We start from the raw sequence: 19565 nt of genomic DNA, 5'->3' as shown, positions 1-19565 counted from the left end.
TGACTAGAAGGATTTTGTGTTCTAGAATCTGCATTCCATCTGATTATTATTTTTTTGAGACGGAGTCTCTCTCTGCCGCCCAGGCTGGAGTGCAGTGGTGCGATACCAGCTCACTGCAGCCTCCGCCTCCCAGGTTCAAGCAATTCTCCTGCCTCAGCCTCTGGAGTAGCTGGGATTACAGGCACCTGCCACCACACCCAGCCAATTTTTTTGTGTTTTTAGTAGGAACGAGGTTTCACCGTGTTGGCCAGGCTGGTCTCAAACTCCTGACCTCAAGTGATCCATCTGCCTTGGCCTTCCAAAGTGCTAGGATTACAGGCTGCATTTCATATATACATATATATATATATTTTATATATATATATAATATATATAATATATATATATAATATAAATATATAAAACACCATGCCCAGCCCCCCCATCTGATTGTTTTGTGAGTTTTAGAATTTATAGTGATTGATGTCTGCTTTCATTCAAAAGTCTTTGAGTAGCTCTTTGGAGTTGCTGCAGAGCGTGCAAGCTGCTGGGCTAGGGCAGTTCTTAGAAGAGATTGGCAGAGTGAAGTCACAGAGCTATTGCTATGCTTAAAATTTCTCGACGCTCTCAGGGGTTATATAGTCAATCCTATTGCCTGTTTGGCTTCACTCCTGATGAAGAGACTGCCCGGGATTTGAGTGTGAGACAGCAATTCATTGGTCACAGAGACCTGACCTGTTTTGGATTCTGTATACTAATTGTAGTTCCCACTGCATGATTCCTCTGATATTAAAAAAATTGGCTCAGAAGTGTGCATGATGGAAAGAGGGAAGTCATTCATCTCCAGTACACAGGACAGTTCTCACCAGAAGATTGTGAATGTTTAGTTAGGGGAAGAAAGTTATCTTTGTTGGTTTTTTAACTTTTCCATCATTTTATGGCTCCTTGTATGTCAATTTGCTTACTGGTGGAGGAAAGGAAAAATACAGATTTACTTGACAGTCCTGAAAGCAGATCTTAGTGACTGGCTAGAATCCTTATTTGGAGTTAGGTACCTACCTTACTGAGTCTTGTTTTCAAGTTGTTCTTGTGGCAGTATGAAAATGGGGAGCCTCCTTTACACCATTCTTTGTTCTCTTACATTTTTATATCTCATGCACCTGTATCTCAGTAAGTTCCTTCTGAAGCTAATTTCTTTCCCCGTCCAAGGAAAATATGAGCCCCAAATCCATGTAGACTGAGAGCCTGACAGCCAGGTGATTCTGCCTGTTTCTGACTGGGTGAGCAGAGAAGTATGACATAGAGGGCACAATGTAGAGAAGCTGATGGTCTTTCAGCTCCTCCTGGATGGGTTATAAGGTGAATTCCCAGAACATCAGGCATAGATGATGGGAGTTGGGGAACCCAATAAATGACACCTTACTTTTCCCCACCTGTGCTCAAAACAAATTGAGAGACCCAGGAGTTGGGCAAATAGGAGATCAAAATGACCCCATTATTTACTGATAAAGCTGTTTGGAGTATGCAGAAATAATGGGCTTTCTAACATTGCAGTCTAAACTAAGATGGACTTATCCAGTCACAGACAGAGCTACCCAATAGGGGTCTCCCCAGGTGGGACTGTCCCTGTAAAACGGACAGCATGGAGGAACAGAATATGTGTTTCCTCTCCAGCAGGTCCCAAACAGAAAACAGGATTGGGACTGAGCAAACTCACCAGCCACATGAATCATTCTTCCCCTGGGGAAGAGAGAATGAAGGGAAGCCAGGAGTATTACTCAGATGGGAAAGTGGGTTCCAGCCTCCTATCCACCCACTGCCCAAGAACAGTCAGTGCCCAGTGTTGATGCAAAAGCTCCTCTAGAGCCAAACGTGAATTCGAGATTATCTCAATCATTAATGTGGATAAGACTTTGCTCTGGTGACACTTGGCTATTGACAGACTAATGTTTTTCTTTTTCTTACAGGAGACGGATTTTGTTTGTTTTGATGGAGGAAGAGATGATTTTCATAATTATAATGTAGAAGAACTTTTAGGGTTTTTGGAACTGTACAATTCTGCAGCTACAGATTCTGAGAAAGCTGTAGAAAAAACTTCACAGGATATGGAAAAAAACCCTGAATTATCTAAGGAAAGGGAACCTGAACCTGAACCAGTAGAAGCCAACTCAGAGGAAAGTGATAGTGTATTCTCAGAAAACACTGAGGATCTTCAGGAACAGTTTACAACTCAGAAGCACCACTCCCATGCAAACAGCCAAGCAAATCATGCTCAGGGAGAGCAGGCTTCATTTGAATCTTTTGAAGAAATGCTGCAAGATAAACTAAAAGTGCCAGAAAGTGAAAACAACAAAACCAGCAATAGTTCTCAGGTCTCAAATGAACAGGATAAGATTGATGCCTATAAACTTTTGAAAAAAGAAATGACTCTAGACTTGAAAACCAAATTTGGCTCAACAGCTGATGCACTTGTATCTGATGATGAGACAACCAGACTCGTTACTTCATTAGAAGATGATTTTGATGAGGAATTGGATACTGAGTATTATGCAGTTGGAAAGGAAGATGAGAACCAAGAAGACTTTGATGAGTTGCCATTACTTACCTTTACAGATGGGGAAGATATGAAAACTCCAGCAAAGTCTGGCGTTGAGAAATATCCAACAGATAAAGAGCAGAATTCAAATGAAGAGGACAAGGTTCAGCTAACTGTGCCCCCTGGCATCAAAAATGATGATAAAAATATACTAACAACCTGGGGGGACACTATCTTCTCTATTGTCACAGGAGGTGAAGAAACAAGAGATACGATAGATTTAGAGAGCTCTAGTTCAGAGGAAGAAAAAGAAGATGATGATGATGCATTAGTCCCAGACAGCAAACAGGGGAAACCACAGTCAGCAACAGATTATAGTGACCCTGACAATGTAGATGATGGTCTTTTTATTGTAGACATTCCTAAAACAAATAATGACAAAGAAGTAAACACAGAACATCACATTAAAGGAAAAGGGAGGGGAGTTCAGGAATCCAAGAGGGGCCTGGTACAAGATGAGACAGAATTAGAGGATGAAAATCAAGAAGGCATGATTGTGCACAGTTCTGTTCACAGCAATAACCTCAACTCTATGCCAGCTGCTGAAAAGGGTAAAGACACATTAAAATCAGCTTATGATGATACAGAAAATGACCTAAAAGGAGCAGCTATTCATATCTCAAAAGGAATGCTCCACGAAGAAAAGCCTGGAGAGCAGATTTTGGAAGGTGGCTCAGAGAGTGAATCTGCACAGAAAGCTGCAGGGAATCAAATGAATGACAGAAAGATTCAACAGGAATCCTTGGGTAGTGCACCACTCATGGGAGATGACCACCCTAACGCATCCAGAGACAGTGTGGAGGGAGACGCTTTGGTAAATGGGGCCAAACTGCACACGCTTTCAGTGGAGCATCAACGTGAGGAATTGAAAGAGGAATTAGTTCTTAAAACTCAAAACCAACCTAGATTCTCCTCTCCAGATGAGATTGATTTGCCCAGAGAACTGGAAGACGAGGTTCCCATTCTGGGAAGAAATCTTCCCTGGCAACAAGAAAGAGATGTGGCTGCCACAGCCAGTAAGCAAATGAGTGAGAAGATAAGGCTCTCTGAGGGAGAAGCCAAAGACGACTCCTTGGATGAAGAGTTTTTTCATCACAAGGCAATGCAGGGCACAGAGGTAGGACAGACAGACCAAACTGAGAGCACAGGGGGACCAGCTTTCCTTTCTAAAGTAGAAGAGGATGATTATCCCTCTGAAGAACTACTAGAGGATGAAAACGCTATAAATGCAAAACGGTCTAAAGAAAAAAACCCTGGGAATCAGGGCAGGCAGTTTGATGTTAATCTGCAAGTCCCTGACAGAGCAGTTTTAGGGACCATTCATCCAGATCCAGAAATTGAAGAAAGCAAGCAAGAAACTAGTATGATTTTGGATAGTGAAAAAACAAGTGAGACTGCTGCCAAAGGGGTCAACACAGGAGGCAGGGAACCAAATACAATGGTGGAAAAAGAACGCCCTCTGGCAGATAAGAAAGCACAGAGACCATTTGAACGAAGTGACTTTTCTGACAGCATAAAAACTCAGACTCCAGAATTAGGTGAAGTGTTTCAGGATAAAGATTCTGATTATCTGAAGAACGACAACCCTGAGGAACATCTGAAGACCTCAGGGCTTGCAGGGGAGCCTGAGGGAGAACTCTCAAAAGAGGACCATGAGAACACAGAGAAATACATGGGCACAGAAAGCCGGGGGTCTGCTGCTGCAGACCCTGAAGATGACTCGTTCCACTGGACTCCACATACAAGTGTAGAGCCAGAGCATAGTGACAAGAGGGAGGACTTACTTATCATAAGCAGCTTCTTTAAAGAACAACAGTCTTTGCAGCGGCTCCAGAAGTACTTTAATGTCCATGAGCTGGAAGCCTTGCTACAAGAAATGTCATCAAAACTGAAGTCAGCGCAGCAGGAGAGCCTGCCCTATAATATGGAAAAAGTCCTAGATAAGGTCTTCCGTGCTTCTGAGTCACAAATTCTGAGCATAGCAGAAAAAATGCTTGATACTCGTGTGGCTGAAAATAGAGATCTGGGAATGAACGAAAATAACATATTTGAAGAGGCTGCAGTGCTTGATGACATTCAAGACCTCATCTATTTTGTCAGGTACAAGCACTCCACAGCAGAGGAGACAGCCACACTGGTGATGGCACCACCTCTAGAGGAAGGCTTGGGTGGAGCAATGGAAGGTGAGATGCCTATGGCCTTGTAGAACAGGGCTGGAGAAGCAGGTGGGTGGGTCGCTGAGGTGCCTCCTATCTTGTGAAGATCTGTTCAGTTTCCAATGTGCCTAAAGGAGAGGGACAACACAGGGAGGTCCACATGTTCCTTCCTGCCATCTTTCTTTTAGGCTGGAGCATGGAGAAGAATTTCTTGCTGTTTCCCTTAGAATAGTTGAGACTGGTTAGCATTTTCAAAAGGAAACTTTGTAAAAAGCTAAAGAGAAAGATATAAACCAGAAAGTAATATACAAAATACCAATGTCATGTAAAATTATGAAAGGGTTTTATTGAACACAATTTTTCAGTCGTCAGATAACTGCTCTGTAACCATGGATTGACTGGTATAACTTTTAGATCAATGCCTTGGCTAAATTCCTACGTTCTCCCCAATTTTATCTTTTGTGGATGGCTTGTTCTTCCTGTTTCTTGGGAGCACTTACTCCAGTTAAACCCTCCTGGGCCTTAAGGTTCTTGCATGCAGATTAATCAAGATTGGGACAGGGATGCCTTCTAATGCAGTGCTTGATGCGTGGAAGCCATTCAGTTGAATTAACCCCGAGCCAATATCCTGACATAAGCATTCTGATTCCTAGTTCCTTGTTCTATTCTCTGCATCCAGGCTTTTCTCTTTCTTTTCTTTTCTTTCCCTTTGCCCACCTGCCCTTCCTTCCTTCCTTCCTTCCTCTTTCTTTTTTTCTTTTCTTTTTTTTTTTCTTAAGACAGGCTCTCACCCTGTCACCCAGGCTGGAGTATAGTGGCATGATCATAGCTCATTGCAGCCTCCAACTCCTAGGCCCAAGCGAACCTCCCATCTCAGCCTCTTAAGTGGCTAGGACTACAGGCATGCATCACTGTGCCCAAATAATTTTTATTTATTGTAGAGACAGGGTCTTGGTATGTTGCCCAGGTTGATCTTGAACTCTTGGCCTCAAGTGGCCCTCCTACTTTGGCCTCCCAAAGTACTGGGATTACAGGTGTGAGCTACCGCACCTGGTATATCCAGGCTTTTCAGACAGATGTATCTGAATCGAGAGTACCAAGGGGACAGGAAGCCACAGGAAAACATATTACTCCAGAGTGCTAATTTTTCCTAAGAAATGGGGGAGGAGAACTTTTTTGCATTTAATTAAAACATATATTTTGGATAAGAAGGCAATATTCAGATGAATTTTCAGGGTAAAATATGAGGCTACAAGGAAATTCACCTTTGCTGTGGATCACATTGGACTGTCCCCCAAGCCTCTTAGGAGAGGAGATGGCTTCACTTTGTTTGACTCTTAGAGGTACTTTGAAAGTATTCGAAAGACATCTCAGCAAGCTGCCTTGGCGTGGCAGCTTGAACTGTCTGTACTAGTTCTGTGAGAAAGGCATGCTAGGGTATGCAAGAGTTCATGTTACTTCTCTGCAGAATAGATGTTTCACATTTCTGCTCTTGAGTGGAATTCTCATTTGCACATTTATTTGTGTGGGTGTAGGCTGATTTGCCAAGGAAAGATGTTACTGAAGTCCCTACCATAAATGTATTTATTTATGAAATACTCCTCTGCAGATTTTATTATGTAGATTAGTCATCCTTTAAATGGAATAAAAGAAACTGAAACTCTTATTTCCCTGCCCAGTTGTGCTCCATGGGATGCCCATGCATGGAGGTCAATGTTGAGGTGCCCTGGTGTGGTCAGTGGGATTAGCCTAACAGGTAGTGTCATCAAGCTGTGCTAGCCCAGTGTATTCTTCTCACCCTAGAGATGCAACCACTGCATGAAGATAATTTCTCACGAGAGAAGACAGCAGAACTTAATGTGCAGGTTCCTGAAGAACCCACCCACTTGGACCAACGTGTGATTGGGGACACTCATGCCTCAGAAGTGTCACAGAAGCCAAATACTGAGAAAGACCTGGACCCAGGTAAAGCCTGCTAATTTTTTTCTACAAAGTGGAGAAATCATAAAGAAGGCCTTCTAGGAGATTCATTGTCAAAGGCAGGAGCTAGAGACTTGTTAAATTCAAAGGAAAAAAGGATCCCAGAGCTAATTGAGAGAAAAGCAGGCGTCAAGACAGATGGAGATCAAAAATAGGAAAGACACCAGAGACTATAACTAACCTACAAACCAATGTTTGGCTGTCACTATCTTGTGTAAATTATTTCAATCTAAAATATTATTCTTAAAAGGCCTTATGCTCTAAAACAGTAGTTTTCAACCAGACCAGCAGCATCAGAAACTCTGGGGGTGGAACCAGCAATCTGTGTTTAACAAGCCCTCCAGGAAAGACTGACCTGATGCAAATTACAGTTGGAGAACCACTGCTCTAAAACTCACAAATTCTGTTTTTCCTCTACTTTACCCCTCTCTTTCCAAATAAAATACAATGCAATGCAGTTCTTTTTTTTGATTTGCTATGTGGACATGGTAAGTAAAACTTCTTAAAATACAGTGAAGGGGTCCAAGTATGTTTATAGCATAAGCTCATAGGAGACGGTACAGAACACTGTAGTGTGTAATAGTCCAGGATAGACCGACACAAAGAGTATTTCACCACAGTGCACAGTAAACATCCAGTGAGAGATGAGAACGTTTACTTTCCAGGCACTGCCTAATATTTAGTGGATACTCAATAAGTATTTTTTAAAGAGAATTCTTATTCTAAAGCACAAAATGTCTATCTTTCCTCCCAATTCCAGGGCCAGTTACAACAGAAGACACTCCTATGGATGCTATTGATGCAAACAAGCAACTAGAGACAGCCGCCGAAGAGCCGGCAAGTGTCACACCTTTGGAAAACGCAATCCTTCTAATATATTCATTCATGTTTTATTTAACTAAGTCGGTAAGTTTAACATAGTTTTTTTTTTTAACTAAAATGTTGATTATTACAGTTTTTAAGTTGATTTTGAGCATGAGGTGAAGAACTTAAAATGTCTTTATGAACCTGACTCCTGATCCTTTGAAGAGAGACCCTGAAATGAGCCACAGGTGTGTGGCTTTAATGGGCTCTTAGTTCAGCACATGAGGAGGCTTTGCTGCATGCTGGAGCTGGGCACAAGCACACCTGTCAAACGTGGTTCTTCCTTTCAGGGACCTTTCAGTTTAGCCAGGAGAGAAAGACAGTCACTTGAAATGTAATATGATAATGGGCAGGAAGAGAAGTATTTACCTGATGGTAGAACAATCTGTGGCATAAATTGGTTCGTCGTGGAGGGAGAGTGATAGGAAAGGCCAGAAATTCGCTGAAATATGCTTTAAGCAGATTCGAAAGACAGATGGGAGCTTGACTTGGAGTTGTCAAATAGAAGGGCTAGGGGAAGGATATGGGCAGGGGGGCGGGCAGCATGCAGTCAGGCAGAAGAAATAACACATTCAGAGAAGTGGAGGCATGAAGAAAAGGTTATTTGGGGAAGCCAGGGAAGCGTGGGTAGTTGGTGTTTTTTCTTTTTCTTTTTTTTTTAAATTGAGACAGGGTCTTGCTCTGTTGCCCAGGCAGGAGTGCATTGGCGTGATCTCAGCTCACTGCAACCTCTGCCTCCTGGGCTCAGGCGATCCTCCTGCTTCAGTCCCCTGAGTAGCTGGGATCACAAGTGTGCACCACCATGCCTGGCTATTTTTTGTAGAGGTGGGGTTTTGTGATGTTGCCCAGGTTGGTCTCGAACTCCTGAGCCCATGGGAGCTGCCCACCTTGGCCTCCCAAAGTGCTGGGATTACAGATGTGAGCCACCATTCCCGGCCAGTTGGTGTTGTTAAAGTGTGGAGTTAAAATTAGCTGGGCAGGGTGGTGCACACCTGTAATCCCATCTACTTGGGAGGCTGAGGCAGGAGAATAGCTTGAGCCCGGGAGGCAAAGGTTGCAATTAGCTGAGATCTTGCCACTGCATTCCAGCCTGAGCAACAGAGCAAGACCCTGCCTCAGAAAAAATAAAAATAAAAAAGTATGGAGTTAGGAGGGAGAAGGTCTGTTGGAGGGACTCAGGGAAAGTCAGAAAGGAAATTGTACACCATAGTGAGTGGTCAGACCATTGTTGGCAGAGATCCTTGGAAGATTTTAAGCAGGAAAGGGATTGTCAGGTCTGTTTCTTAGAAAGAGTCACTTATGGCAGAATATTTATTCAGATCTTTCTAAAGGGAGCCATGCTCCAAATGAGACATTTAATGTCTAGAAGCTTATCTAGGCTTTTTAGGACTTAGCTCCCCCTTGTGGTACTCGGTGGAACTGGACTTTTTTTCTTGGTAAATTAGAGGACTAAGCAAGCTCTTGAAGTTGGAGGCCAGGTTGCCCTTAGGGCTACAGAGAAAGTATGCTTCTCACCAAAGCCATTTCCTTTAGGTTCTGTTATTTCAAGACTCCAATAGGAAAGAGCGTTCTTGTTGTTTTTCTGTTAAAATCGATGGGTTTCAAGCCAAGATGATTTTATTTCAAATCCCAAAGCTATCGATTAGAAGTTTAGGGCAAATTACTAAACTTTGAACCTCAACTTTCTCATCTGAAAAATTTAGATAACACATACTCCAATTGTTGGTAAGAATTAAATGACATGATAATGTAAAATGTCTGGTGTAGCAACTGGCATTTTGTAAGATCTCATCCCTCACCTAATTCTCATTTGGATGGTCAGAGGGCATATAAAGACATTGAATACCTGGGGGTTTCAGGAGAAAGACCACCAGGATGGAAAACAAGTAGGAAAACCAAACCATTTTTCAGTATTATTCATGTTTGTTCTGGTGATAGCCACCTGGGTGAAGGTGTGTATTATCTTTGCAGTTGGAATAATGAAGTTTTCAGGGATTAAGACAGTCTCAGAATTCAGAATTTGGTTTTCAGAGTGAAATTATCACTTGAAAAATTTAACAGCCCCAGTTGTAGAAGGAATTCTTTATTCATTGTATTTCTAGATACGCACAGAGCCCTCTTCTAGGCCTGGGTTGGGGCATATAGGAGTGGTGTAGGATACGATCTGTGATCAGGGGATAACAGGGAATGACAGACATGAATGGCAAGATATAAGGGTGCAGTGTTATAAGATGCCGACTTGAGAGGGTTGTCAAAAGAGCATTTTGATGGCTAAATATGTACCAGAAATTGTGCTCGGAATACAAGATTCCAAGAGGTATAAAGTGTAATTCTGACTTTTGAAAGGCTTCAAAAAAGGTTTACCAAATACATGTGAAAATTGGAGAAAGTGGAGAATATAGGAAATAGTTTACGCAAAGTATCAAGTAGTTCATATAGATAATTGTTTCATAGGGTTGTGGAGTAATGGGGTGCTGACTTTATTGGGAAAACTATACCAGAGGTCAGACTCATAGATCAATAATTGATGAATAGTTAGTGGAATCTTAGGGTTGGAAGAGACCTTAGAAGCTACTAGTCCAACTTCTCAGTAGTCATAGCAATTCCCTGTACTCTAACCCTGCCATTTTGGGACCTGTGCATCACCGGTTCCTAGTGTAAGCCGCCTACCTTGCAAGGCTATACATTCCTTTGTTGCCTATTTCATTCTTATACTGACTCCAAATTTTCCTCCAGATGATTTCCTCTATAGAATCTAGTTTTCTTTTTACATAGTAATCCTTTAAATATTTGAAGTTATACTTTAATTTATTTTAGCATTTTATCCTGGAAAATTTCAAATATACAAAAGCAGAGAATCCATGGGACCATCACCCAATAATTCCCAAAAGTGACTGTACCATTTTATACTTCCATCAGCAGTTAATGAAACTTCCATTTGACCACACCTTCCCTAACACTTGGTATTATCAGTCTTAAATTTTAGCCATTGTAGTGGGTATGTCTTTCTGGTTTTAATTGTAATTCCTGATGATTAATGATATTGAGCACTTTTTCACTGCTTATTGGCCATACTTTTTTGTGTGTCAGTTCACTCTGACTAGCTGGAATTTAAATGTCTTGCAGCCCTGTGACAACTCTGGGAATTGTTTAGCTTACAGTTGTTCTTTTTTCCTTTAGTTATTCTTTGCCCATCCTCAAGGAATCTTACCCTACACAGGTGCTGTTTAGAATTCAGGCTGAGGCTGAAGGGGAGACCTCCTTGCATATTTCTGGAACTCTACTTGTTCCTAGTGTCCATCTTTTTTTTTTTTTTTTTTTTTTTTGAGACAGAGTCTTGCTCTGTTGCCCAGGCTAGAGTGCTGTGGTGCCATCTTGGCTCATTGCAACCTCCACCTCCCGGGTTCAAGCGATTCTCCTGCCTCAGCCTCCCAAGTAGCTGGGATTACAGGCACCTGCCACCACACCCGGCTAATTTTTGTATTTTTCAGTAGAGACGGGGTTTCATCATCTTGGCCAGGCTGGTCTCGAACTCCTGACCTCGTGATCCACCGGCCTCGGCCTTCCAAAGTGCTGGGATTACAGGTGTGAGCCACTGTGCCCAGCCCATAGTATCCATCTTTCTGGTACCTTTTCCTGCATATTTCAGATGCTTCAGTCTCCCCGAGCTTTAATCTCTGCCTCCTCTGCAAGATTGGTGTACTCTGCTTGGGTTCCCTATCCCTGCACTGAAGTCAGGGGTCACAATTGTGTGCTGCCTGTTGTTCTCTATATGAAAAACAGTTTTTAAAATATCTTTTGTTTAGTTTGCTTGTTGCTTTCAGTGGGAGGGTGAGTCTCATACCAGTTACTGTCTATGGAGTTCTTTCTGTTATTATTGCAGTGCATTCATTGAAGAAACAGTTTTGTTTGGCTTCTAAGGTATATGATGGTCTAGATTTTGCTGACTACATCCCCCTGGTGTATTTTAGCATGTTTCTCTGGTTCTTTATATTTCCTGGGAATTGATAGTTGCATCAGTAGTCAAATTCAGATTCAATTTTGTTTGTCAAGAATACTTAATAGGAGATGTTATGTACTTCCATCAGGAGGCATTTAACATCTGGGTGTCCCTCTTTTTTTAAAATTCTCTTTATATTGTTCCTCCTTCATTTAAAGGCTGGGGTATTTCTACAAAGAGAAACTTATGATCAAGTATTCTTTACACTGAGATTTGGCTTGTATAGTTAAGGCAGGGTAAATATTTGATTCTTTTTGTTTATTTAAACAGTTTTCAAAATAACGAGTGAGACAACTCATTCGTGGCATTATCAAATGATGCCCAAAGGGTTTTGTTTTTTTCTGACTCTTTCTAATAATCATTATGCTGTCATGGATTTAAAAATATTTGGTGTGTTTCAATCCAATCAAGAATATATATATATATATATATATATATATTTTTTTTTTTTTTTTGGTTAAGATAGGGTCTCACCCTGTTTCCCAGGCTGGAGTGCAGTGGTGTGATCATGGCTCACTGCAGCCTCGACCTCTCTGGGCTCAGGTGATCCTCCTACCTCAGCCTCCTGAGTAGCTGGGACTACAGGTGTGCGCTACCATTTTTTATATTTTTTGTAGAGACGGGGTTTTGCCATGTTTCCCAGTCTGGTCTCAAAATCCTGGGCTCAAGTAATTTGCCTGCCTCAGCCTCCCTAAGTGTTGGGATTACAGACATGAGCCACCATGCCTGGCCGGTTATTCTTATTGATGATCAATTTACAATTATAATTGGAGATTTCAGTATCCCTTCTCAATAACTGATAGAATAGGAAGTCAATAAGGATCTAGAAGTTATGAACATCATCATTAACCAACTTGACATTATTGAGGTTTATGGAACATTCCACCCAAGAAGAGCAGAATACATATTATATACTTTTTAGTGCACATGAAGCGTTTACCAAAATAAACTATATTATCAGCCATAAAACAAGTCTAATGAATATAAAATGATTCAAGTAGTACAAAGTCTGTTCTCTTCACAATATAATTAAGTTAGAAATGAATAATGGAAATATCTGGAAAATCCCCAAATATTTGGAAACTAGGTGACACACTTCTTTCTGAACATCTTATGAGTTTAAAAGGAAAAGGAGAAATTAGTATTTTGAGATGAATGAAAATGAAAACAGGCCAGGCGCAGTGGCATCCCAGCACTTTGGAAGGCGGAGGCAGGAGGATCACTTGAGCCCAGAACTTCAAGACCAGCCTAAACATGGTGAAATGCTGTTTCTACAAAACACACACACACACACACACACACACACACACACACACACACACACACACACAGCTGGGCATGGTGGCACGTGTCTGTAGTCCCAGCTACTCAGGAGGCTGAAGCGGGAAGGTTGCTTGAGCCCAGGAGGTCGAGGCTGCAGTGAGCAGAGATTGTACCACTGCACTCCAGCCTGGGTGGCAGAATGAGACCTTGTCTCAAGAAAAGAAAAAAAATAAAGACAAGAAAATGAAAACAAATATATCAAGTGTGTACAATGTCGCCAAAGAACGAGTGGGAAATGTATAGCACTACCTATATTAGAAAAAAAAGGAGAGGTCTCAAATAAGTGACTTTATTTTCCACCAACAGAGACTAGAAAAAGAAAAGCAAATTAATCCTCAAGTAAACAGGAGAAAAGAAATAATGAAGATAAGAGCATAATTCAGTGAAATAGAAAACAAAAGGAAAAGAGAGAAAATCAATGTAACCAAAACCTGGTTCTTTGAGATTAATAAAACTGATTAACCTATAGCCAAAGTGAACAGGGAAAGAAGAGAGGGAATACAGATTACCAATAGCAGCAATCAGAGAGACATCACCACATATTCTTCAGATGTTAGAATTATAATAAGGGAATATTATAAGCAATTTATGTCAACTAATTTGACAATTTAGATGAAGAAATTCTATCTAAGACACAGACTGCAAAAGCTCATTCAGGAAGAAACAGATAACCTTATGACTATTAAGTAAATTGGATTTACAGCTAAAAACCTTTCCACAAAGAAAACCTAGATGGCTTCACTGCTGAATTCTATTAAACTTAAGAGGAAGAAATAATACAAATTCTACACAAACTTGTCTATTAAACTGAAGAGGAGAAAATACTTCCCAGCTCATTGTATGAAGCTGATGTTACCAGGATATCAAAACAAGGCAAAGACAAAGACAAGTAAGAAAGAAAACCACAGACCAGTATCTCTCATAAACATTGGTACAAAAATTCTAAACAAAAATTTTAGCAAATCAAATCCAGCAATATATAAAAAGGAAAATACTCTATGACCAAATAGGGTTAACACCAAGAATACAAAGTTTGTTTAACATTTGAAAATCAGTGTAATTAACCATAATGACAAACTTTAAAAAGACAATCCATATGTTCAGTTCAACAAACACAGAAAACCACTTTGAAAAAAATCTAAAATTGATTACTATGTAATTTAAAAAACAATATATCAACAAACTAGGAATGGAAGGGAACTTAAATCACTTTTATGAAAGACTTAAACATCATACTTAATAGTGAATGATTGAATGTTTTTCCCCCAAGATCCAGAAGTGAAACAAACTCTCGTTACATCTGTTCAGTGTTATAAGGCAATAGCCAGTGCACTAAGGCAAGAAAAAGAAATAAAATGCATCCAGATTGGGAAATAAGTAAAATTGTCTTTTTTTGCAGACAACATGCATAAAATCTGGTGGGATGTAGAAAAAAATCTAGTTTAGTAAGGTTGCTAGATAAAGATTTACATCTAAAAGCAATTGTATTTATATATCGTAGCAATGAGCAATTGGAAATTGAAGTTAAATTCCATGTACAATAGTATCAAAAATATGGAGTACTTATGGATAAATGTGGCAAAAAGTGTGTAAGACATATGCATTAAAAACTATAAAATATTGCTGATAGAAATTAAAGAAGACCTAAATAGATGGAGAGATAGACCTTGTTTATGAGTCAGAAGACTATATTGTTAAGCTCCCCAATTTGATCACTTGCATTAACATAGCCCCAATTAAAATCTCAGAAGGATTTTTTTTTAAATGACAAGCTGATTCTACAATTCATATGGAAACTGCAGAGGACCTAGAATAGCCCAAGCATCATGTAATTTCAAGACTTACTATAAAGCTCTAGTAATTAAGACAGCAGATGAATAGACCATTGGAACAAAATAGAAAATCTGGAAATATACATGTATGACAGTGGACTTCTGACAAAGGTGGAAAGACAATTAAATGTAAAAAGGAAAGTCTTTTCAACAAATGGTACCAAAACTATTAGATATTTATATGCAAAAAATTGATCCATACCTCACATGATGTACATAAATTAACTCAAAGCAGATCATAGACTTAAATGTAAACCCTAAAACCATAAAACTTCTAGGAAAAATTAAGAGAAAAATTTTGTTGAACTTGGATTGGCAAAGATTTCTTACAGTTGACATCAAAAGTATGATTCATAAAGGAGAAATTTGATTATTTGGATTTAATCAAAATAAAAACATCTCTTCAAAACACACTGTTATACAAACTACAGACTGGGAAAGAGTCACTGCAAAGCATCTATCTGATAAAATATTTGTATTCAGAATACATAAAGAACTCTCAAAATTCATCTAAAAAAATGTAATGCAGTAAAATTACACTTTACCAAGGAAGATATACCAATTGCAAGTAAGCACATTTAAAAATGTTCACCATAATTATCAGGGAAATGCCAATTTAAAGCAGAATGAGTTACCACTACACACTTACTATAATGGCTAAAATTTCAAAAACTGATTTTACCATGTGTTGGAGAAGATGTGGAGGAAATGGAAGTATCATACACTGCTGATGGGGATGTGAAGTGGTACAGCTGTCTTGAAAAACAGCTTGTCAGTTTCTTAAGAAGGTAAACCTACACTGGTCATATGATCCAGCCATTCTTCTCCTAAACATTTACCTGAGACACATTTACCCAAGTGAAAATAAATTATACATGCATAGAAAGACTTGTAGGTCAATGTTTTTGACAGTTTATTTTTTCTGCCCAGCTGGCACATTTACTGGCATTAAATATAAGACCCTTCCCTTCCCTGGCACCAGGAAGCCATGCCCAAGGGGTATCCCTCTGCCCCATTTCTGCAACAAACTCTTCAGGTCTTAGCAGCAGCCTGAGCTGCCCCCAGGGCTCTGGGCTGCTGAATCGTCTGGCTCATCATTTCCATGACAGCCGGTGTCATGGTGTGCTCCTGGAGAGCTGGTGGATTTTCTCTATCTGCTTGGTTAGGAAGTCTGTCTTCCTCTTCAAGAAGTCCTTGACATCCTCAGCTATCTTATCTACATAGTACCCAGTTCCTACATCAATGAGCACATGTTCCACATCATGCAGCTTCTCAGGGACATATATTAAACTCGTCAGTGGGAGGAGTAATTCTCTTCCCTCATTATTCTTACTCAGCATGTTCAGACAGTCCTTGGCTTCTACATACTTGGTCTGTACCACTTTGAGCTGGGCAATGGAGGTGGACAAGAACTCCATTTCCTGGTCCAGCTGGTTCTTGAGCATTTCTAGCTGCGGCAGATTCATCTCCGTGATAGTCTTGGAAGTTTTATTTATAAAAGCCTAAAACTGGAAAAAATCAAATATCCATCTATAGATGACAGATAAACAGATTATGGCATACCCATACAATGAAATGCTACTCAGCAATTAAAAAAAGAACCATTATAGATATGTGCAGCAATGTGGGTGAATTTCAAATTATGCTGAATGAGAGAAGCCAGAGAAAATATAATCATGCATTATTACATACATATAAAACTTTAGGAAATGCAAACTAATCTATTATGACAGACATTCTGCTTCAGGGGCAGGGAGGGATGAAAAGGGGCAGGAGATTACCAAGGGAATAAGGAGACTTTGGGAGGTTGACTATGTTGGTTGTGATGATGGTTTCACAGGCGTATTCATATGCAAAACTGATCAAACTGTGCACTTTAAATACATATAACTTATTGAATGTCATATTTCCCTCAAAGCTGTAAAGAAAAAAAATCCTAACTTTCTTAGATAAAAGTAGTAGTCTCTACTTTTCTCTACCTTTTAAAAAAATGTATTCTGACAGCATACCCTAGCAGTATATAAAATTATTTTCTTTTATAGCTTCACAGTATACTTTGTTGTATTTAATATGTCTTTCATTCATGGCCATTTTGGTTGTTTCTAGTCTTTTGTCATAAGTAATGCTGGAATAATATCGTTTTGTGCATATATTTTTTCAGCATTTGTTGTTATATCCCCAGTATCTTTGAGATAGATCTTTAGAAGTAGGATTGTTGAGTCAGTAGGTAAATACACAAGTTATTTCGGGAGACGTTGCCAAATCATAGGGGTTGTATGATTTTATATAAAGATCAGCATAGCATGAGAGTGCCTGCTTCCTCCACATTCTCTCACCTACAGAGTGTGTTGTCAAATGTTTGGATCTTGCCAAGATAAGTGAGAAATCATATTTCATTGTAGGTTCATTTTGTATTTCTTGTATCATGAGTGAGGCAGAGCATGTTTCCATATGTTTTTAAATTATTTGCATTTCTTTTCCTGGGATCTGTTCATTACCTCAGCCCATTTTTCTATAGGTTTGCTGGCGGCTATCTTCTTATTTGTAAAGCACTTTATATTTTAGGAATATTAATCCTTCATAATATGTTACAAATATTTTTTCTTAGGTTACCATTGCCAAACTTTGATTATTTTGCAATTTTTTTGGATGGGGTTGGGCAAGTTTTTTTGGTTTTCCAGTAATCAAATTTACAAATATTTTCCTTTGTTGCTTTTGGATTTTGATACATAATTAGGAAGGTCTTGCCCACTCACATAATACATAGAGACAGTCACTCAATTTTTTCAACTACTTGTTTGTTTTCATTTTTTACATTCAGGTTTCTGATTAACTTGGAATTTATGAACAATGAGAAAAAGATCCAGTTTTATCATTTTCCATATTGTTATCTAGATATGTAATACCACTTATTAAAAAGTCTGTTAACCAGCTGCCTTGCTGTATCGCAAATTTCCGGTGCAGTTGGGTCTATTTCTGGATTTTTTATTCTGCCCCGTGGTCGGTCTGCATCCTTGGGCCAGTACCATACTGTTATTACAGATCCTGCCCTCCTCTTGTACCACACCCTTCACTGCTCTTCTTTCTCAGGGTTTTCCTGCTTGTTCTTGCTTGATTGTTCCTCTGAGTTGACTTTATATTCAACTCGAAGAGAGACCTTTAAAGGTCTAAAAATGGTATTTTTTATCTACAGATACCATTTTTTCCCCACAGATTAAATGTCCCCGGTTTCTTCAACTTTTGGAACGTGATTTCCATACTATTCATTATCCTTGTCCTTTTCCACAAGTCATGTAACCTTAAGATGTGGCCGGACACTTGTAGTCCCAGCTTCTTAGATGGCTTGAGCCCCGGAGTTCGAGTCCAGCCTGGGCAACATAGGGAGACTCCCTCCCCTTCCCCGCAGCCACCATCTAAAAAAAAAAGTGGGACCCATAACTCAACCCATGTGCATGGGGGTGACACGATGACATGACTCCTGGGTAAGACTTTTTAATAGAGTGTCGGCAAGAATGTGAGACAGCGAGCGCAATGGAGGTCTGGAGGCGGAACAGTAAGCAGAGGACTGAGTGGGCAGGGAAGAAAGGCCGCGCACTGCAGCGGCGCCCCATCTGAGCGGTGGTCCTTCCACGCTGTGACAGGAAGGGCCAGCTCCGGGCCGGCACGAGAGACCTGCTTTTCTCCTTTTCCCCAGCTGCCGCCCACAATCCTCCTCCAGGTAGATCCCTGGCCTGCTTACTCCGGAGCTCTTTAAGTCGCCGGTTCCTGGCGGAAGCGCCAGTCACTCCCGCCTCCCTTTACTGGGATTCTTCCGCTCTAGCCCTATTCGCTCTTCTCCCCCGTCACCTCGATAGTTGGTTCCGTCCGCTCTGGCCCCGCCCTCGCCGGCCGGCTCCTTTGGTGCCTTGAGGTGCGCCAGGGGCAGTGGCTGATGACGTGTTTTATAGGCGGCATAAAGCGAAAGTGCAGGCAGCAGTGGAAGGCGAAGTTCAATCCCAGAGTCCGCCCCCTGAACTGGGGCCTTTCCGGAGGAGGAAGCTCTGAAAAACAGGGGGCCCAGTGCCATTCCGCAGGGAATTGTCGCTTGCGTTCAGCTGTTCTACACAATGGACTCAGTACCTGCCACTGTGCCTTCTATCACCGCTACCCCGGGGGACCCGGAACTTGTGGGACCCCTGTCTGTGCTCTACGCAGCCTTCATAGCCAAGCTGCTGGAGGTGACAGTCCCGATTCCCGGGGAGGGACCCAAGCTGTCACAGGCGGGTGGATGAGTTCTAAGCAGATTGGGTGCACTGATTGTGCAAAGGAGAAATGGAGTGTGTCAGATCCGAGGAAAGCAAGACGTTTCTATGCTGTTTAGGGAGGCAGGTGGGAGTGTGTTTGAGAAGGTTTCGTCACTCTTTTTTTTTTTAATTGAGTACTTACGAAGTGACAACACTTTATGTTCTGGTGTGAAGTCATGATCAAAACACAGAGAACCTACAGGTCTTTTCTGCATAACCCCCGGCTCTGTTGTGGGATGGGACCAGTGTGATAGTGTACTTGTAGAGGGCTGTGGAAACAGCATAGAGCAGACAGGTGTTTAATGCACTGTTTTCAAGGAAACATTTAGAATTAAGGCACTAAATTCAAAGCGGTTTATCTAGATCAGTTATCAGGAGCTATCCGAACTTAGTCAGCATTTGTTCTTTGTTTATGTAAGTCGATTTAAGATTTTAAATCTTAGAGGAATAAAACGTTATTTGTGATATTCATTATCATCATATTGGTTTTATTTGCAGCCATAAAAAGTTAGTTACTTGTATATAAAAGGTTTTTTGTCTTATGTGGTTTTT

At 40.6% G+C, this 19565-nt stretch overlaps 1 protein-coding gene and 1 pseudogene across 4 annotated transcripts in view; one reads left to right on the top strand and one right to left on the bottom strand.

Annotated features, from left to right (window-relative positions):
- The window catches only part of MIA3 (MIA SH3 domain ER export factor 3), a 53602-nt gene that overhangs the window by 13136 nt on the left and 20901 nt on the right, over window positions 1-19565 (top strand). For 2 of the 4 annotated variants that reach the window (XM_034947404.3, XM_034947388.3), the window contains exons 4-6: window positions 1947-4758; window positions 6535-6696; window positions 7472-7617. In XM_034947404.3, coding sequence (XP_034803295.3) covers window positions 1947-4758; window positions 6535-6696; window positions 7472-7617 — 3120 coding nt within the window. Of the gene's footprint in view, window positions 1-1946; window positions 4759-6534; window positions 6697-7471; window positions 7618-18553; window positions 18948-19565 lie in introns of those variants that run through there. The other 2 variants (XM_008967752.5, XM_063597791.1) reach the window with 2 other exon arrangements.
- Window positions 7641-18796, bottom strand: LOC106634204 (prefoldin subunit 5-like; annotated as a pseudogene).

Source organism: Pan paniscus, chromosome 1 (assembly GCF_029289425.2).
Source record: "Pan paniscus chromosome 1, NHGRI_mPanPan1-v2.0_pri, whole genome shotgun sequence".
NCBI lineage: Eukaryota > Metazoa > Chordata > Mammalia > Primates > Hominidae > Pan > Pan paniscus.
This window is presented reverse-complemented; position numbering and strand designations above follow the sequence as displayed.